This window comes from Amphibalanus amphitrite, unplaced genomic scaffold (genome assembly GCF_019059575.1).
Source record: "Amphibalanus amphitrite isolate SeventyFive unplaced genomic scaffold, NRLGWU_Aamphi_draft 000102F_arrow, whole genome shotgun sequence".
NCBI lineage: Eukaryota > Metazoa > Arthropoda > Thecostraca > Balanomorpha > Balanidae > Amphibalanus > Amphibalanus amphitrite.
Genome location: NW_024881597.1, coordinates 803376 through 825025, shown reverse-complemented (window position 1 = coordinate 825025; position 21650 = coordinate 803376). Strand labels below are relative to the sequence as shown.

Below are 21650 nucleotides of genomic sequence, written 5' to 3'. Positions count from 1 at the left end.
GGGTTGGGGGTACTCAAGCTCTTTAAATTCCCCGCCGGCTCGGCTGGCTTGGCTTTGGAGCCCCAACAGACGGTGCGGGTCAGGTCACCGCTGAGGCGGCGGCGGATTTGCTGCGCCCGGGCAGTGGGCACCCTCAATTCGGTGAAAATCGACACCCTTGCAGCTCAACATGACAAAACGCTGCATACAAGCGCACGTCCTCGCATTTAATTGACGCATTTAACTGCGTCACTAACTTCGTACACTGTACAACACTGGTGAGATGACTGTCCGAAGGAAACTGCCGACTTTGGCTGGCAACATTCAGGGTTGGTGACTTATTTACTGGGTTCGGCTGGCTGACAGCGATGTGACTTCAGGACCGGTTGATGAACGGGCCATCCTAGCCCCATACTACAGGAGCCCAGCTGGTCTTGGCGAGCGGCGGCGACTGGACGAGGCTGGACCCCTACTACAGGAGCCCAGCTGGTGCTGACGAGCGGCGGTTACTGGACGAACGGGTCAGCCTGGACCCCTATTGCAGGAGTCCGGCTGGTCTTGGCGAGCGGCGACGACTGGACGAGGCTGGACTCCTACTGCAGGAGTCGAGCTGGTCCTGTCGAGGAAATAGTTCACCTTTAACATGGGATTTTAAACTGAGATAGCAGTCTGATAGAGCAGATTTGTGTATGCCCTATATTTGAACCGTTTGAGACATTCACCTTTTATCGGTGAATATTGGTGCTTAAATTCATGTTCTAGTGCTCATTTACAGCAAGCAGAAACCTCTTCAACACACACAGTGGCCAATCAGCGATGAGAGCACTTACAGGAGCAGAATCCCTTGCAGCTGATAGGTTGTTCAGCTGTTAGTGTTCATAACTCTAATCATTACAATAATGAAATCCCTTTAGAAGAAGTGTGTAATTCCAAGTTAGAATACATTTAAATTTTATTCATCATATTTTAACACATCTTTTTGAATTTTATTAATCAAATTACTCACAGAAGGTGAACTATTTCTTTTAACACTTACCTTGCTTCAATGGTGACATGTAGCTCTTGCAGCAGAGAAGCCACACCATTTGGCTGCAACTTCAAATATTGACTTGTTGCTATCAATTATTCAGTTTTGAAATGCATACAGGTACAGTGAATCTTGGGTTCTCCTGTAAGAATGCCGACTGCAGAAGCAGAAGTTCATCCAAAGCTTGCGCCTGAAAAAGGGCCAGGTTTAATATATGAGTGAAATGAAGACTTTTGAATCATTTTATCATTATACCATAATCACATTTTTACCTAATTTGTAAGAAATAGGTTTAGGTTAGCAGAAATAGGTAAGGTTTTGACTAGACCCCCTGGGTCACAACAGGAGATGACCCTCGTGATTGGTGGGACCACCAGGCACCAGCACTGGCACAGTCCGTTCTGACCACCGCACACCTATCAGCCCGAGAGCACACTAAATTGCATGTTAAAGCTCCATTAATGCTTTTTTTCAATTTTGGCCATCCATTTTGTTGGGTCCGTCATGTCCATCACCAAGCCACATTTAAAATGCACTACACTACATCCCCCACCACCTGACCACACCAGGCCAGATCCGCACCGCGCTACACAAAATCCGCACTGCACCAAGCTAAATCAACGCCACACCAAAGCCTCACCAGCCGGACAAGCCAGCACAGACGAGATCTTGTCGAAATTGCCATGCTATGCAGAGTGCATACCGGCCTACCTGAACCTGACCTTACCCAACATATGAGCCTGACCAAGATACCTATAAGAAACAGGTAGGTCCGATGTTTTGAGTAAAGGTGGAGTAAAGCCCTGGTGACGTCACTGATATTTCTTATATGGAGAATTTCACCCGTAAAGAAAATATTTTACATACGAAAATTTGTATGCCATTAGGAAAAAATACAATCTCTCAGTCCAACCATGAAAATTATATAATTTAATTAATAAACTCGAAATCCTTCGAGTGTTTGTCCCAACCCCCTGTTATACCTTTGGTCACGTGACTACTATGGTACACTTTGCATTTTGCAAGGTTATGACTTAAACGGAAGTAATGAATGTTGCAAATGTATTATTTATGATGTTTTAGGCAGCAATCGTGTGAATATATCCTGAAATTATCTATAACCTGCTGAAAAGAAGTCACGTGATGTTACCAGATTGTGCTCGGACAGCATCTTCTTGAATTTCGATTTTGAGTACTTTGTACCTTCATTGAGGCCTAATAACGGACGTTTTTAGTTATAAAATGAAGCAGTAAATCTAATGAGGGCAAAATTCAATCATTTTTGCACTTTCAGGCTGGGCTATCCTGGCATGAACTTCGGCCAGTTTGTGTGTAAAGCCTATGGTGAAGGGAAAACTTCACGCCCGGCTGACGTCACAGACCTCGGCTACCAAATCGTGTCCGGTGGGGGTCGAGCCTGACTGTCCTTAGCACTGGGAGCTCATTGAGACCAGGCCCCACAGGCCTAGTGGCCTCCTGAAACCTGATTTCCATATGGGGTGAGCTATTTAAGAATGGTGATCGGATATCGAGCCCGAGACAAGACAGCAACGAGCAGTGGGCGGCTCATGCAACCATAATCATGTTTCCTTACCACAAGTATCAAAGCAAAAACAAAAATAGCTACCTATCGAATTCAAATTTCACTGGAACCTCACATGCAATGCATGGATCTTTAGTGAAAGGTACATCTTGATACATCTGCACGAAAGATACATCTTGATCCACTCATCTCAATCTTGTTTTTCTGCATCCAGGGCATGCAACATTTCTGGTCAAGGCCGTATATAGGATATCGCTTCTGGTATTTTTGGCACAACTTACTCGACTGCTGAGCTCAAATGCAAATTGCAATCACGGTCATAAAATACTGAATATTGAATCGCAATGTATATTCAGTCGATGTACCCCTCGTTCGATGTCTCTCAGACGACGAAGATTGTACGTCGTCCGGCCAATCCTGTTCTAGGTCAACGGGGGCTCGGCTGCAATTATGGAATGTGATTGGCCGAACGGCGTAGAAGCTTTGTCGCCCGAAAGACATCGAACAAGAGTAATGTCGCTACTGCGCCATTGTTGCATCGAATTCGCCCCATAGAGGCACGTGTTAACTCTCTCCCATAGGGCCCTGGGTAAACTCTCTCCATAGGGTCCTGGGTAAACTCTCCCCTTGTCTATTTTCTTTAAACGGGGATAGTTTGGACAACAAAATATTTTCGACCTCATAAAAAATAAAACTTAATTTTTGATGTACCTCATTGATGCAAAACATCAGAAAAACATTAGAAATTAAGTCAAAGAAACCGATTGTTTATAAATGGACAGCTGACGGCATGCCTCCCGTGTCCCCTGGCTTGAAGCTTCGGCTCCGTGTTACCTTAGTATTCTATGACCGTGAATAAAACTGCATTTTCACAGCCCAAGGTTGGGAAGAGATTTACCACATGCCGTACTGGCGCAATAGTTAATATCATATTCATTTGATAGGGTAGTGTGGGGTAATTTGAACATATTTTTACGTCTTCTCCATTGTACCAAATTCCAGTTCAACCCTGGATGAAGAAAAACTGCTTCAGTAGCGCAAGTGTCACTTGCTTTCACCATGCAAGCCTCATTTTTGGACGAGCCGAGCATACCTTGAATAGCATAGCCTCACTTCTCCACCAAGTCACGGTGTGTTCAAATTGCCCCACCGTGGGGTAATTTGAACATACTGCCTTTACCTGTCATAAAAACGATAGTCTCGCCAGCACCGATGTTGTTTGACCCATAAACAAATAGGCAGAACAATTCTAAACATACCTTCACTTGAAAAATCAACACAACAGCAAAAATAACAGTTGCAGAGTATCAATATCTGCACGCTGCACACCGGTCAGTTGACAGAATTCGCCCCTTTTCAATTAACAGAACGTCTATCATTTTTGTTCGATAAAAACTCTCCCAACCGTACTACATCTGTTAAAGTGGTGCCAATCGAAACCTGGACATTTGGAGTTCTGATTTTGTCCAATGTCCAATTCGGAATTGGTTGGACAAAGGTAGCAGACTGGACAACATTGGACGATGGCTTGCTACACTTCAGCGCTTTTTATAAAGTAGTCGTGCATAGCATTGATTGGCGAATGGAAAGCTTGTTAAGCTCTCAATATAATGAAAACTTTTCGGCTGGTAAAATTACATGATAAGCAATATAAATGACGGTTTTGAGTGTTGATAGCTGCATAAATTTTCGGACATATTTGGACAAATAGTTGACTAACATTTTTGGACGGAAAATCAACAAAAATGCCGGACATTAGACGGATATTAGACGTAAATATTTTAAAACTGGCATCACTTATCTGCTACTGCCTTGGGTCGAAAATATTGGCAAAAAAAAACTGGGAGCTTTGTATTTTTCGGAGCTATCCCTGTCTTCATTCAAATTCTCACACTATGTTCAAATTACCCCACGCTAAAAGTTATTTTGCCATTTTAAAAAACAGGGTTCAAAAGCAAATTTCTTGGATTGAAGGCACTGATTAGGTCATTATACAACAAAAGCCGTTGCGTATTAGGCGCTAGCAATGCAAGATTTTGCTCTGCAATGAAGTTGCAATGACGTGTTGTTAGGCGTTTTTCCTTGCGAAATTGATTTTTTACACTGTGCGTCAACATCTTCATTCCCTGAAACTTTAAACCCCGTTCATATGATAGCCCTTTTAGTTACGATAATTTCTCTCATTGGTCTTATTGTCATGCGACTTATGGATTTTCAGTAATTTTGTGTTATTCACACTATGTTCAAATTGCCCCACATGTTCAAATTACCCCACCCTACCCTATTTTACACTTTAATCTTAATATTGTGTTAATATTATATCAATACTATGTTCATATTTATAGTCACCATGATTATTATTTTTTGTTTTTCATTATTAGGCTGCGTTGAGTATGAAAGATGAAATTCCTACTTCCCCCTTATTTAGGGTTTGAAAAAGCTGAGGATGAAGATGGTGAAGCGCCAGAAGTTAGAATAAAGACATGGAGTCCAGCAGGAGTGAGGAAACCGTGATGAAAACTAAAAATTGGGTGAAACGCTGAATCAAACGCGTCTTGGATCCCAGCTGGAACAATATCAAATGTTTCATTGTGGCACGTTAAGATGCTTCACGCATTTAAATTGTTCGTTTTCTTGCGTGCATTATGTAGAAATAATTATTATTCCGAACATGTTCTGCAGCAATAAATACATTGGCATTGGAACGATAACCTTGTTTAGTTGAATTACGTTGACAGCAAAAGTATGTAAACACGCAGTCACTCACTTTTGCTGTTGCTGTTAGTGAACACACAATTCGTAAATATCTTCTTTGAAATTGGTTCTTCCGCTCAGAATATTCAGCAAAACTTTGTCTGGGAAAATCAAAAAGCCCTAGGGCCGAATCGTTTCCCAAATACCTTCAACATTAGCCGAGGCGGGCCGAAGCCATTTCCCAAATGCACGTGCTAGTGTTAAAGGGATATCTCGGCATGTGGTAAACCAGGGATACACGGAGGTGACATGCTGGCAGCGTTTATATATAAGAGAAAGTTATAAGACTTTATTAGAGACATTTTTGTTGAACTTTAGTCTACGGTGATAACAGGTGTGAGTGATTTGGAAACCGGCTTTCTCGTTATTGTCCCGGCTTAATGACCTGGATAGGACAGCGGTTGCCGACGTTTCTTTGTCAATGCCTCACGAGGCTCTCAATGAATCCAACTAAACCCCCATTCGTCTATTTTCCCGATGAAATGCAGTGAGTTTTATAACAGCCATGTGTAAAAGACGTGTCCGGCACGTCTGGTATGAAGTGACGCTTCATGTCTCAGAGAGCAGAATTCAATCCTGAAGTCATGCATCGCGTCAGCGTTAGGAGTTACCTAAAAAAGTATCGGAGACGGTCAGTACCTCCTCAGCTTTACCACGGGGCGCGCCCTACTGAAATGTAGCGCATTTGCGTGCGAGTCGACCGTTAGCCGACAAGGATTTACCGAGTTCCTGGCCATCGTAAATATTAAGTGAGTGATTTACGAATGTGCAAACCGTGACGGAAGCCCTCGCATTGGGTATTTCCCGTTCCTGGCACAGAGTCGATGAGACGACAGCATGCCATTCACACGGAGCTGTCGGTGGGGTGGGGGGGGGGGGGCACATTCGAGCATCATGTGAACGAGGCCGTGGGTCTTGCGCTGGCGTTTCGTTGACTTTGTTCTTTAAATTTTAACTGAATAGGCATTTTTGCTTTGGACACACTCAGCTAATGTTAGTTTAAAAAATCCCGCTGTTTGACAATTGAATGCACATCATAAATGATCTTTTTTGCATAAAGTTTATTGAAGCTATAATGGTCTCAAAGTCTAATGCGAGTGAACTGAAAAAAAACATTGCGCATTGCGAAACACCTTCATCAAGGCACATGCATAAATGTAGGACTTAAGATTTTTAGAGTGCTGTTACGTCTCAATTATGCCTTTCTTACATCTCAAAGTGAGCAAAACCATAAACTGTTCGCCACACGTTCTTATTTTGTATAACCTGGTACAACGGGTAATGTGCGTGGTGACCTATTTTCTCTCCGTCTCTGCCTCTTTGTGTGGCACCTACGGGTGTTCACTACCCCGCCTGCCCGGCTGACGGCCATTCACGTTTCTGTTTGTTTTCAGTTCCACCAGAGCGGCCGGTTATCATCTTCAACAGCAGGCCGGTGTCTGGTCGGGTGGGGCCTCTGCAGGAGGGAGACCGGCTCGAGCTGACCTGTCTCGCCAGAGGAGGTGAGTTCCTCTCTCGAGCTGACCTGTCTCGCCAGAGGAAGTGAGTTCCTCTCTCGAGCTGACCTGTCTCGCCAGAGGAGGTGAATTCCTCTCTCGAGCTCATCTGTCTCGCCAGAGGACGTGAGTTCGTCTCGAGCTCACTAGTCTCGCCAGGGGAGGTGAGTATGTCCCTCGAAACTGGCTTGAGATCACCTGTCTCGCCAGAGGAGGTGAGTCTGTCCCGGGACATCGTCTCGAGCTCACCTGGCTGGCTCGCCAGAGTGGGTGAGTTCCTCTCGAGACACGTCTCGAGCTCACTAGTCTCGCCAGGGGAGGTGAGTCTGTCCCTCGAAACTGGTTTGAGATCACCTGTCTCGCCAGGGAAGGTGAGTTACTTTCGAGGCAACGTCTCAAGCTGACCTGTCTCGCCAGGGGAGGTGAGTTACTCTCGAGACACGTCTCGAGCTCACCAGTCTCGCCAGAGGAGGTGAGTATGTCCCGAAACACCGGCTGGAGCTCACCGGTCTGATCAGGGGAGGTGAGTTCCTCTCTCGAAACTGGCTTGAGATCACCTGTCTCGCCAGAGGAGGTGAGTCTGCCCCTCGAGTGAGCTCATCTGTCTCGTCAGAGGACGTGAGTCTCCCTCGAGCAGGGCGGTCAGATTGAGTAGCTTTAGAAGGTTACTTATCTCGAGGAATTTCATAACCTATAGACGAAACGATTCTGCTAAACTACTAGCGGAGCAGATAAATTGCGGCTCTCTTGGTTCCACGAAACGGAGCTGTATCAGCTTTTAACAACGTGCTGACGGTGCGTTCAGTCACTTTACCTCTCACCATCGTAGCTTTCAACCACGCTGCGATTGTTCCATCAAAAGCACTTACCGTTTCGTTTTCTTCTGCTGCATAAACTGTCTGTCGGTATATGTCGGCGCCACTCGACAAAGCTTTATAATGCTCTTTCAGCGTTACCCTTTCGCGCCGGCTGAGAGCGCCCGCTCGCCATGACCCCATCTGGGGCCTGGTCCGTGGCTTTGAAGGTCACCCATCCAAGAAGGCGTCTGCCAGTATTACCGAAATGGAGTGCCGACATCAAATTACCGGGAACGGGTGCCCGGCGTCACTAAGTGCCGTCGGCTGCAATTTGAGCTCGAACCGGGCCGCTGGACGGTCGCGGTTCTTTCGGAGCTATTGGAAGTCGCTCGAATAGGCTGATTTGTCATGGGAGTTTGAACTTCTGACACGATATGACGCATGGGGCTAAGTAAACCCGACCTTAACGAGGGCTTTCGAAATTATGACTCACATGTCCTTTTTCTGTATAATGTTTTTAATGGCAAGTTACTCTAAAGCATCTCACAAATTAACCGTTTCGCGAGAGGTTTTAAAAACTGCAGATATCTCAAATGACTGCTTTTCCAGTTTCGCATATAACAAGAATTGCTGCTTGATGGTTCATAAAACCTTTTAACCGGGTGCTTACAAAATGCATCCGACTAAGTGAGACAGACAGAGAAAGGACCACAGGGTCCGAGGAGAAAAAAAAAAACGCGACAACGGACATCCGACAGGACAACCAGTAAGCCACTATTTATGATGAAAAGCTGGTTTGGGTTCTTGTCTAAGGTGTCAGCAGAACCCCTTATGTCACGTGACCCCGCTCTGATCTGCAGGCCGGCCGCCGCCGCGCGTCACGTGGTTACGAGACGGCCGCCTATTGGACGACACGGACAGCGGTGACCAGGGCTCGGGTCAGGTGACGAACGTGCTGCGACTGCCGCCTCTGGGACGGGATGACCTGCACTCGAGCTTGGTCTGCTCGGCGGCAAATAACAACATCAGCTCGCCTGCCACCAACGACGTCATTATTGACATCAACTGTGAGTGATGATATACAATGGGAACGACGCGAGCGTAGGAGCGAAGATACTACTGAAGCGCCTTTCGTATTTTTAACCCAACCACAAATAAAGTGATCGGCGGTCGTTTGCAGAGCGCAGTTACAGATCATTTTCGGGCGAAATTCTACGGTCTAACCCTACTAGCATCTTCTCTAAGAACGTGGGCCTCCGGAGAAGCCAGCACCGACTGCTGAGCTCGTGATCAAAGACTGCTGTTGTGCATGACCGATGATCCGGGCTATGCATCGTTTCGGGAGGGATAAGCGTGCCGTGTTTTGGTGCCCCGCCCGGCAGTAACTCCTGATTAGCTCGTGCCGCCATATACTTGTTTATCCTGTGATCCCTGGGTGGTGCTTCCACGCCTTCTCACTGCCAAGTGTGAGCCCTGCCGGCAGCCATATTTCCCAATTTTAAATGTGTGTTTTTCAAGGTTGGCTGAAATAACACAGCTGTTATAGGTGATTGTGTTTTTCATAGACCGTACAGCGCAATACGTATGTACTCACGGGTTATTTGATGCCAATTACATCCGTTTGACCCAATCCGTAGAAAGTGGCTTACTGAGTTTGCAATGTTTGACGACAATCAGCTCTGCAGTTCGATATGTGTGCGTTTAGTATTGCTTTTCCAAAGATGTTACTTAATTTTGGGAGAATTGCAAGCTTTTTAAACTATTGTTTTATTACAGGCCCGCAACAACACTTCAGACTTCAATCATTTGTGAATAACTGCCCACATTCAACTGCGAGTGTATGCTCGATTAGTTAGGCCATTTGTGGGTGACACATACGTATGTTCGCCACGTCTTCGTCTACATCCTGACCGTTGTGCGCTCCGTTCCAGTCCGCCCGATGTCTGTGGCCATCCTGGGCTCCGCCAAGTCGTCACTGCAGGCAGGCAGTTCCTATAGCCTGGTGTGCCGGGCCTACGGCTCCCGGCCGCCAGCCATGCTGTCCTGGTGGCTGGGAGAAGTGCTGCTCGACGGAGCACTGACGGTAAGTGAACGCTGCCAGCTGGCGCATATTGAAATCTATTACGAAAAGAGCATGGTCCCCAAACTAACTGACCGCACGGTCAGTTAGTTTGAGTCTCGCGCACGGGGTGACCGGTCCCGGCACACGGGATTCGATTTGGTGGTTTAATATCCATAATAAAATCGCGCCATCCGTAACATCAGCGTTAAATAAGTCAGTAATCGACGCACAGGTGGATGTGTTGACTGTTGAGATGGTGGCTAACTCCTGCTTTGATGTGCGGCTTCTCAGGAGACTGAGCAGGGCAACATCAGCAGCAGCACGCTGATGTTCACGCCGCGTGCCTCGGACAACGAGCGCAACCTCAGCTGCCGCGCAGAGAACCGACACGTCACCGGGGGCACCATGAAGGACACGAGAAAGCTCAACGTCAGATGTGAGTATCACAGGATGTCGAACTCTAGATGTATCACACAACATCGAACGTCGGATCTCAGCATCGTCAGAAAACTTAACGTCAAATGTGAGTATCTGGAGAACACTCTATGTCAGATGTATCACAGAACACTGAACGTCATATTTGAACATCAATCGGACATTGAGCGTCAGATCTTGACATATGAAATGAGCCCCGAGTCTTTGATGTACATTTTAGGTGAAAATGAATATGACATGTGCATGTCGGCGGTAGGACATCATAATTCACACACTAGGCGTTATATAGAAGTATCGACAATGTGACGTCAATCAACTTGAGCTCTAAATCGCTACAGCAAGTTGAATGATTATAAGTGTACATAGCTGCCGGTTGGCCGAGAGACAGTCAACACATGGTCTTCCCTGCAGTATGTATGTCGATGGGTGTCGCAGTCGAATCACTCGCCGCTGTTATTGCAGTGTGTGGGCGGACCCAGCGCGGGTCCTTTAGTTACGGGACGGGGACGGATAGATGGGGTCTCTGCGGGCCGACGGCGTGGCCCGCTGGTCCGTGGGGAAGGCGGAGACGGATCGGTGGACCGGGCCCGTATCCGGTGATCCATTCGCAGCTCGCACCCGCCGGTCCTCTCCGCGTCATTAACTCACCCTCCCCCCCCCCGGTAACTCCCTCCCCCGCCTGTCTCTCCTCCGGGACCTATAGGCCGGAGAGTTGTGGATTGGTCCAGGACAGCAGGAGCGAACGCTTCGGAAACAGTGCATGCCATAGCGGCATCCCTCCGATGCAATGTTTTCCGTCTGGCAGTTATTTCTGCGACCTTGAAGGCTCACTGCAGTGGGACGTGCATTGCCCGATTGAGTCAAATAGAGCGGCCGTACGACCGCCTAAGGGCCGCTAATCGGACTCATAGTTCAGTGATGTGTCTGCCAATTACCTTCACTTTACTTCCCTTCCTAAGTAGGCCGTTTGAGTTGAGGGTCGAATTATAAGGCAGTCAAATCACTCTACTTTGGTCACAAAGAATCCTTTGAACGTTTATCACGAATGCTAGGGGAAGAACCAATAACTCATTTTATGACGTTTTCCTCGCTCACAAAAAAAGAAAATCAATGGGAATGTCTGTGACACACGTTCATTAATTAAATCTGCGTATGAAAAATACGTGATTGGGACAAAATAGGCACAATATTAAAACAGGAAGTCACATCCCCTGTGGGCGTTGTATCTGCAACAGACGATGAAACTGCACTTGACAAATGACGTTGGCGTAGTGTCATTTTTATATTCCTCTTGTTTAATGAGAATATTTGGTTTCCATTTTCCTTTCAGACTACGCTAAAGTCAAAAAGTTATTAAAACCAAATATCTCGGCTGTATTGATTTGCATTGTTCGTAGCGTTCACCAGTAAAGATTGCTTACCTTTCTACCCCCTCCCCCTCTCGCAGTCCGGCCAAAGGTGTCCGCCCGTCTGGGAAGCATCCTCGACCCCGAGGACATCAAGGAGGGCACCAACGTCTACTTCGAGTGCTCCATCACCGCCAACCCCGCCGCCTACAGCGTCAGCTGGCTGCACAACGTGAGTAACACAGCGTGTGTCTTAGGAGCTGGGTACTCAGCGTGCACCCAACTTCAGGCTATGCTGAAAAGGCACCTTCATATGAGACTGAGACACCGCGCGGTCTTGTAGGGCTCCTAGTGCCTGGGATGGATCTAATACCACGCAGTCCTGTTAACCCGCGCCCTGCTGGGGGGGGGGGGGGGGGTGTTTGAACACCCCCCCTTGTGGTTTTTCGCGAATATCGCGCCGCCGTTTTTGGTACACCTTATCATACATCAATTCTACACATGTTGTGAAAATTTCAGGCCAAGGTCATTCAAGGTCAGGTCACCAGGTCACTTGAAGTGACCTCACCTCATAAAAAGTTACAATGTCTGTCATAGCTACACCGAGTGACCGATCGCTTTGAAACTTTCAGCGATTGCTAAGAGCAATAGCATGTACAAAATGTTTATCTCAGAATTTTGATATCGATGACCTAAGGTCAGGTCAATTTTGCGACCTCCCCATTATAAGTCAATGGGAGAAAATTGAAATGCGCCTCTTTTGGACGAAAGACATTATAAACACTCCCAAACACTGAATTACAAGTAGTTTAGACACACTGAACATGAAAATGGTGTCCGTGACCCCTGTTTATGCCCTGAGGTCATCTTAGGTCACGAATGGTATTTAACAGTTTTTCGCAAATAACTTTTGATAGAGGCACGCTAGAGCGATGAAAACGCCTCAGATGTGTTTAGCTCGACGATACGGATCGACTGATATGCAACATGACCCTTTCCGGTCAGGTCATGACCTTGACCTGAGGTCAAATTTTCAAGTTGACCTTTCAAGGTCAAGTTATAGTTAATTCGATGCGTCTTGACGAGAGGAACACGATGCCGGTAAAAGTAAGCTCGTACAAGGCTTGGGTCAAAAGTTATTGCAGAAAAACTGTTTCCGAAAAAATCGGCTATTTTTGCAGTTTTTGCCCCCTGCAGGCAAAACCGTTTACGTTAGGTCAAATCTGAGGAAGTTACTCAGAAAGGGCGTTAATAGGGCTATCGAATGCGCTTTTCCGCGGCGCTGTAGCTCAATTGGTTCCCGAGTTATGCGTTGGTTTCCTGGATATTGTCGACATTCGACCTGGAAATCGGCAAAATTTTGCCTTCAATGACCTCTGGTGACCTGACCTTTGGCCTGACCAAAAAATTGACCGAAGTGATTTTCTCATTATTTTTGACGCTCTTTTGAACGCCGACTTCCGCGTATCGCTACGTGGCCCAGGAGCCGAGTTAGAAGGGGGGGGGGTGTTCAAACACCCCCCCCCCCCCAGCAGGGCGTGGAAATCCAGGACCCCCAGCCGGGCGCGGGTTAAGATCCGCCATCACTGTTTTGTACGCAACTGGCTAGTGCAGACCTAACATCCCGCCCTCTTGCACGACTCATAAGTCTGGTGCAGATATAAAACCCCCACCGTCTGATGCGACCCTAATATCCCGCCGTCTTGGGCGGCTCTAACGCCCCGCCGTCTGGTGCGGCCCTTACATCCCGCTTCACTGTCGGCTGCGACCCCGGGCGGTCTGTCACGCCACCTTTACGCCGCGCGCTGCTGATGTGCCGACCGACGCTAGATTAGATGGCCTTTTTATTAGTGTCCATCCGGCTCGCGTGCGAAGCACAAAGAGAATCCGCGAGCGAGCTCGGAAAAGAAAGACGACAAAAATATACTCAGAAATTGGAAGACAGTGTTACGAAGATAATTGCGAACAAGCGCAACAAGCTCAGCTGGTATATCTAAAAGGAGTCTTCTTCAGTTTGTGTTTGATTTACTTCTCTTTGTACATTAGATAACTTCCTAAGAAATTGCGAGGCACTCAGATAACTAGGAACAGACAACAGCGGTCAGCCAATAGCACTGGAGATCAGACAGTGTATTTGCTCACAAAATAAGCACAACCGTGCAATGCTTGCCCAAATGCATTTTAAACGTAAAAAACGTCGGGCTTGTTATTTTATCTTCATGTTTGCTGTGGACCGGTACATGGCTACACGTTTTCTGGCCAAGTGCAAATACCGGTTTGCATTCCACGATGTCCGTCACACTAAACGATGTTTCTTCTGGACCGACCCTGTTATAAGTTCCATAAAATTATGGATGAGAAATGTATGATCTCTCAAAATGTAGTAAAACTGAGCAAGGCTCTGAGAGACACCAAATCTGGTTAGGTATATACGAGCATTGATTGATTGTGAACAGTGTCTCTGCAGTCTACATACATCAAATAAGTCATTCAGCAACAGTGAGACGAACGCTGTGTTTCAGGACCAAGCCGTGGTGCCCAGTCCTCGCGCTGGTGTCGGCGACATCATCAGTATCAACGGGGACACCCTGGTCATCCGAAACCTGACTCGTCGCTCTGCAGGAAGATACGTCTGCCGCGCGGTCAATCCAGAGGGAGAGGGCGTCAGCCGGCCGGTCAGCCTTACCGTGAGATGTGAGTATCGAGAGAGAGGGGGAGGGAGGAAGAGAGGGATAGAGAGAGAGAGAGAGAGAGAGAGAGAGAGAGAGAGAGAGAGAGAGGAGTTAGCCCGTCAGTCATCCACCGTGAGATGTGAGCATTGGCAGAGGGAGGGAGGGAGAGAGAGAGAGAGAGAGAGAGAGAGAGAGAGAGAGAGAGAGAGAGAGATGGCAGAGGGAGGGAGGGAGGGAGGGAGAGAGAGAGAGAGAGAGAGAGAGAGAGAGAGAGAGAGAGAGAGAGAGAGAGATGGCAGAGGGAGGGAGGGAGGGAGGGAGGGAGGGAGAGAGAGAGAGAGAGAGAGAGAGAGAGAGAGAGAGAGAGAGAGAGAGAGAGAGAGAAAGAGAGAGAGAGAGAGAGAGAGAGAGAGAGAGAGGAGAGGGCTAGAGGGAGATAGAGGGAGAGAGAGAGGGAGAGAGAGAGAGCGAGAGAGAGAGAGAGAGAGAGAGAGAGAGAGAGAGAGAGAGAGAGAGAGAGAGAGAGAGAGAGAGAGAGAGAGAGAGAGAGAGAGAGAGAGAGCGAACACCTTGTCGAACCAATCCAAGGCGAGCATGGCTGGCCAGGGCCGGGGTGGCGCCTGCCTCCTCTCCCTACGCCCCCCTCCCCCTGTCCCCGGGGGAGTCAGAGGGCGACAACACATCGCTCGCCGGTCCCACGGAGACATTTGTCTGCTCCCCGGGGTCGCATCTGGCGGCAGCACATTTACGACCTCGTCCCGGCCGCGAGTTTCCTAAGTGTGGAACTATTCATACCGTCGCCCGTTCGAGTGACGTCATCAGTTGGCGCTGGCGGCTAGGTGCATGGATTGGCGGGTCCTTAAGTTGGCGAAGAGGCGGAGCCAGTTATCCTGCGTAAATATTTAGCCAGTCTTAATTTTAGCGAGTTCCCTAGTTAGGGAAAAAGCAACTTGTTCTACGTGAATATATAACCGGTGTTATTTCAGTTGTCGTTCGTGCATTCGCCCACCTTGGAAGCATATCTCCTACGAGGTGCTTGAGTTTTGACGGTGGGGTTTGTGCACTGCGTTTCGCTTCAGCATTGAGTAAATGTCTTCAGTATTACCAGTGGCGAATCCAGGGGGAGCAAAATGGGCATTTGCCCCCCCCCCAAACGGCATGATTTTAACATTACGCCTATGGACGATGCATGGAAAGAATCGATAAATCGTTATGGTTTGCCCCCCCCCCCCCCAAAAAAAACTCTGAGGCCTGAGCTGGATCCGCCTCTGAGTATTACGGCTGGTGATACTGCCTGTCGGCGTTAAATGATGTTTGACACCAAAAGGACACAGATTAGCAGATAGTGCGGATTTATTATTAGCAGATTTATTAGCGAGATTATTAGCGGATTTATTATTTATTATTTTATTAGCAGGTAGTGCGGATCTATAGTGCGGATAGTGAGTGACGCCATCTGGACCGATGCTGGAGATGGTAGCGCCACCTGCCGCCACTTAACTGCTCGCTACTTGTAACAGTGCCTGGCTGGTGCTGTGTGCTGATTGTTTGAAGCGTAGTACCTTATGACGCACATATATATAAGGTCACTTTGCAAAATTTGAGAAGCATGGACGAATTAATTTGTGAGACATTGACGCCTTAGTAATACGTAATTGTTCCCAACACAAGCTACGTATTAGATTTCAATGTACTGCTCAACTTCCCATAATAACACCAGGGGCGCTAGTGCCGCGCGCCGCTAGCCTATAATCGTGCAGCGATTGGTCGGCCGACTGTGAGCCATGACGTCACAGCCTGTAACGTCATCTTGGCGAAGCTTACGCCAATCAGAGACCTTAGGTATGGGCAGTTCCACACTTAGGAAACTCGCGTCCCGGCCGCCCCCGCCCCCGCCCCCGCCCTCACCCCCGGCGCGGCGGCTGGCTCGGATCGCCCCCGTCTGAAGAAAAGCGGGACGACTGATGTGAGCCTTAGGTATTTTGGAAACCGATACCAAACGAGAAGGAGGTACGATACAAAATATCAAAACTGAACGGACTCACTCAAGATATTGAAAAAAATGTCAACTTTATACCAAATTCCGATCGTCGAATACGTTGCTGAGGCTTCATAAAGCCTATAAAAAAAAAAATCAGAATTGACATACCAAATACCAAGCAGGTATTGATTTGGTATCGGTATGCCAAAAAGCTGGTATTCAACTGAACATCTCTAGGCGGCCACCGACGTGTCACCGTGCCCTGTGACCTGGGCGATCCGTGGTGTCAGTCAGAGTGTCGGCGTGTCACCTGACACCGGCACCGACACCGACCGCCCCACCCCGTGTCGGTCGGCTGATGACGAGCGCATCGATCTCGACGGGGACCGACGAATGCTTTATCGGCGGCGACGGGGACCGACGAATGTTTCATCGGCGCCGATGGAGGAGACGAATGTTGTATCGGAGCCGATACCCACACCAGGTAGAACACTGCATTATGAGACAGGGCCTAGGCACTTGGCAGGTTGATCTTCTCGACCAGTCGCCGCCTCAGGAGCGCTGACAGTCAGACAACGCGTCAGGAAGATAATAGCGATGTGTTAGTGGCACTGAATAGCACAACAATTAACAACTGAATGAGTGAACAATACACGATTAGTCATCGTCACTGAACTGCCACCCTCCTGTTGACACTGGGAAGCGAGAGTAAGGGGGAGGATCTAACGTCAGTCGTCAAGCTTATAAATTCCTCCCGATTTCTCAGTCAGTCGTAGATAGATCGTGTCATCAATATTTCTTTCAGTAGGATGAAAAGTTGTTTTGATTAGTCAATTGATGAACTACTTAATGCCAGTGGTGATGTGATGCGCCTTGGACTTGGCAGAAAAGTTCAGATGAATTAACGCCTATTGATTGCAAGATTTATGCATGGGATTCCATTTCGTACATGCTGTTCAGTTTATCGATTGACACGAAAAGACCTAACAACGGTTTTGTGAAGATGCCTATTTATGTAAAATGAACGTTTTATTAATGCGATTCATTGAGCAATGTGAACGTAACCATGCGCTTTTTATCAGCCTGTATAATGTAAATAGTTCTGGTATTTATTGGTGCAGTTATTACATGTTCAATAATCGTACTAATCCCTGTTACCAGACGTTCCAGTTTAGAATTTGATTAACCCGCGAGTTGCTGGGGGGGGGGGGCGTTAAACGCCCCCACTTTTTTCGCCGGGCTATAGCATGCCGCAGGCTCGCCAAATTTTGGGTACCTGTAGGGAATTGATTGAAGTTTATTGTGACAAAGTTTCAAAAAAAATCGGTCGGAAAATTTTTGAGATATCGAGGTTTTAGTGACGTCATGATTTCTGAGTTTTCGACCAAAAACGGCATATGTTCAAAAAATCATATAAAATCACAGAATAGATATACAGACATGCCGTAAACGCCATTAGACTGCCAATACCATGATCCATCAAATGGCTATCTTCGATTATTGATTATCGTTCCGCATTTTCCATAATCCTGAACTGAATCTTGGCAATTTTTCGTGACTACTTCACGACCATGATACATGAATTTCTTAAATTGAATTTTTTGAGCCAAACACGTACACATATGATAAAATGAATGTCACCATCGTATTCTACGCCCCAAATTACCTATAAAACATGTGTCGCAGGCTGCGAGTATCAGTTTTGATTTTCGGGGATATGTGCCTACCCGGTTGACCTGACCTTGACACTGACCTATGCTTGACTGACCCCTACATGGAGCTGACACTCTTGTAGGCCTTATAAGATGGATTGTGCACCGTTTTGACAGAGTTTATGGCGAGAGGCGCCCATTGCGAAGTCCTGAAGTCCATGCTACTGAAAGCCCGATTTTAGGTGTTTGACCTGACCTTGACCCGACCCGTGACCTCAAAATTCAACTTTAAAGTACTCATTTGAAGCGTCTCGTCGCGCTCTTTCGTTTGCCGCCTCGTGCGTTTCGCTGCGCCTATTGGTTCTCGAGTTATCGGCAGGGGGCGTTTAACGCCCCCCCCCCCCAGCAAACGGTGGGTGGCGAAATACCCCAGCAACTGCCGGGTTAAGGGGATATGATTATCCTCTTTAACTTTCATCTTTTTATTCGTTTTGTCACTTCATATGCAGCTCCAGTAAATTACGAATGCCTACAGCGCAACTCCGATTGCTGGAATTGTATTGGAAACTGCGCACCAAAATCGTAGCTTCACAGTTCACTGACATCCTACATCTCGTGTTACCTCTGCCAACACGCGTAGGTAGTGCGCTCACTTCCTTGATGATACCTGACCCGTGCCGTGACGCTAGCTCGCACTCCTCTGGGTACGTACGTACATACGTCAGAGCGGTGTCATTTCGGGTACTATCCCCATCAAGTGACTTATCAATTGCACGGGACAGTCTGTCCTCGGACGCACTCTGTCTGCGGACACATGATAGTGACTGAGCTGCGGCGGCGGAAGGAGTGCCATTTGGCACCACGGCAGAGGCAGCAGGCAGAGCCGGCAGCGGATGGCTGACCTGGTTTGATGGGGACCGTTCATCTCCGACGGCTTCCGGCCGCGACATGGCGTGACTGGAACGGCGCCGAAAAAAGTCGCACCGGCGCCCGGCGCCGGGCTGCGTGCCGATTGACCCGGCGCTCGGACCCGGAAGGTGGTGAGGGTGGCAGTGACTGGAGAGGTTGGCACAGAGTGGATCTCTGTCGGCAGCGAGGGGAAGGTGAAAATTCTACCTTCCTAAAAGAGCATGAATATGAATGGTGTAGTGAAATGCAGGCGACAGTGATGTGGCATGTGACAAAAATCCGCTGCAGTTCCTAAACATGGTAGGTATACTTGTACGTTATGTCTTCGTTTGCTCGTCAATTTATTTTAACCCGCGCCCCGCTGGGCTATTCAGCCATACGCGCCATGCTGGGGGGGGGGGGGGCAGTAGGGTGGTCCACATCTGGGGCGTTCCACGACAAATCGACAAATAAAAGATTAAATTTGCACCCTTATATTTTATTTTTCGTTGAAAACTGGTGTAAGGGGTTGTGATGGGCGGGGAAGCCAGCTGTGGCAAGGATTTTTTTCTCCGAACAACGGTTTCCGAGATATAGCCTCGGGCAATTCCTGGAGGTCGCGCTGCAGCCCTATGTTTGGCGGCCTATAACTCAGAAACCATCGGTTTTCTACGATAAAAACTTTATATGGTTCAACTCACAATCAGCCAACAAACATTTTGGCTATCTCTGATTTTCAATTTTTGAAAATTTTCATCACGTGACCTTTTGACCTATTTTTCGAAGAGTGACCTTGATATTTTCCCCACTGAAAGTTGCAATTTTGTCTGATGACAATTAAAGCCTTATCAATTGTCATTCATATGCGAAAATAAAAAAGTGGATATCGCCCTGCGTTGATCTCAGGTCAGGTCATTTTTATGACCTGTCCATTATTACGAGCGGGAGCGACAGCGAGATCTCGAGAATAAAGCAAGATAGCGACAAGCGGTAAACGTTGCAGGGTACAAACGGATGTCTATAATTTTTACTGAGGTCATTTTCAGGTCAGGTCAAAGATGACGTCACAGGAGCAAAAAGGAAGTCAAAATTGCGGCACTACATATATATGAAGTTTTTCTCGAATAACTTTCAAGGTATCCCAGCTAGGAACAAACCAATAGCACCATCGTGATCCTCTCGTCGATCCGCATCGAAACATATGTATGTTGACCTCGAAAGGTCGAAAGTTCAAAAGTTGACCTTAGGTCACGTGACGAGCGGGAGCGACAGCGAGATCTCGAGAATAAAGCAAGATAGCGACAAGCGGTAAACGGTGCAGGGTACACACGGATAAGGTCTATAATTTTTACTGAGGTCATTTTTAGGTCAGGTCAAAGATGACGTCACAGGAGCAAAAAGGAAGTCAAAATTGCGGCACTACATATATATGAAGTTTTTCTCGAATAACTTTCAAGTTATCCCAGCTAGGAACAAACTAATAGCACCATCGTGATCCTCTCGTCGATCCGCATCGAAAGATATGTATGTTGACCTCGAAAGGTCGAAAGGTCAAAAGTTGACCTTAGGTCACGTGACCTAAGGTCAACTTTTGACCTTTCGACCTTTCGAGGTCAACATACATATGTTTCGATGCGGATCGACGAGAGGATCACGATGGTGATATTAGTTTGTTCCTAGCTGGGATAACTTGAAAGTTATTCGAGAAAAACTTCATATATATGTAGTGCCGCAATTTTGACTTCCTTTTTGCTCCTGTGACGTCATCTTTGACCTGACCTGAAAATGACCTTCGTAAAAATTATAGACCTTATCCGTGTGTACCCTGCACCGTTTACCGCTTGTCGCTATCTTGCTTTATTCTCGAGATCTCGCTGTCGCTCCCGCTCGTAATAATGGACAGGTCATAAAAATGACCTGACCTGAGGTCAACGCAGGGCGATATCCACTTTTTTTATTTTCGCATATGAATGACAATTGATAAGGCTTTAATCGTCATCAGACAAAATTGCAATTTTCAGTGGGGAAAATATCAAGGTCACTCTTCGAAAAATAGGTCAAAAGGTCACGTGATCAAAATTTTCAAAAATTGAAAATCTGAGATGGCCAAAATGTTTGTTGGCTGATTGTGAGTTGAACCATATAAAGTTTTTATCGTAGAAAACCAATAGTTTTTGAGTTATAGGCCGCCAAACATAGGGCTGCAGCGCGACCTCCAGGAATTGCCCGAGGCTATATCTCGGAAACTGTTGTTCGAAGAAAAAAATCCTTGTCACAGCTGGCTTCCCCGCCCATCACAACCCATTAGACCAATTTTAAGCAAAAAATAAAATATGAGGGTGCAGGGCACTTGTCGATTTGTCGTGGAACGCCCCATCTATATGGTAAAAAATAAAGTTCGTCAGATTCATCGGGCCGGGTCGGAATTCTTGTCGATACTATAGCACAAGCTTCTGTGCAAAATTTCATTAAGATCGGATGATTTTTTCCCGTCCCGCAAAGCGGTCAAAGTTTCCATTATACGTACCAGTCTTTACTATAGGGCGAATATTCGTCTTTCAACATTGCCCAGTCGTGCCAGCGGCTATCTACCAATGAGCTTGCCTGCTCATCGCACCAGCCCTCTCTAGCCTTCTCAATGATAGATCTAGTCTTCCTATCAGCCACAGACAGAAACGATAATCCACAATTCCTGTTGCAGTTCCTGTTCTCCAGTGCCAGTAGCAAGCCACTATATGCCAGGAGATGCGATATGCATTACGCTAATTGTGGCTTTGCCTGCGTTTGGGATCGCCGCTGCAGCTGCAAGAGGCACACGCTCAATCACCGAAATGTGGATTGTTTTGGCAGCCAGAAAAAGCAAATCCTTGCTGGATGAAACAGTCTCTTACGAACGAGCAAGTGCAGGGCGCCTCTTTCACTTGGCACTCACCATCCGTCTTCCGGTCCCGGGCTCCCGAGATCCCGTCGTTCAAGCGGTTTGTAAGGTGGTGGTAGCTCACGGAACGAGTGTCGTTC

At 47.3% G+C, this 21650-nt stretch overlaps 1 protein-coding gene and 1 long non-coding RNA gene across 2 annotated transcripts in view; one reads left to right on the top strand and one right to left on the bottom strand.

Annotated features, from left to right (window-relative positions):
* Nucleotides 1-21650, top strand: part of LOC122380622 (nephrin-like) — a 147193-nt gene that overhangs the window by 107780 nt on the left and 17763 nt on the right. Inside the window, exons 4-9 of the mRNA XM_043363952.1 lie at nt 6698-6805; nt 8457-8663; nt 9528-9679; nt 9950-10094; nt 11541-11671; nt 13962-14133. Coding sequence (XP_043219887.1) covers nt 6698-6805; nt 8457-8663; nt 9528-9679; nt 9950-10094; nt 11541-11671; nt 13962-14133 — 915 coding nt within the window. The remainder of the gene's footprint in view (nt 1-6697; nt 6806-8456; nt 8664-9527; nt 9680-9949; nt 10095-11540; nt 11672-13961; nt 14134-21650) is intronic.
* Nucleotides 555-2861, bottom strand: LOC122380623. The gene is made up of 3 exons (XR_006256356.1): nt 2831-2861; nt 1016-1196; nt 555-595 (listed from the first exon to the last, which is right to left on the bottom strand). It is a non-coding gene; the product is annotated as an uncharacterized LOC122380623 (long non-coding RNA).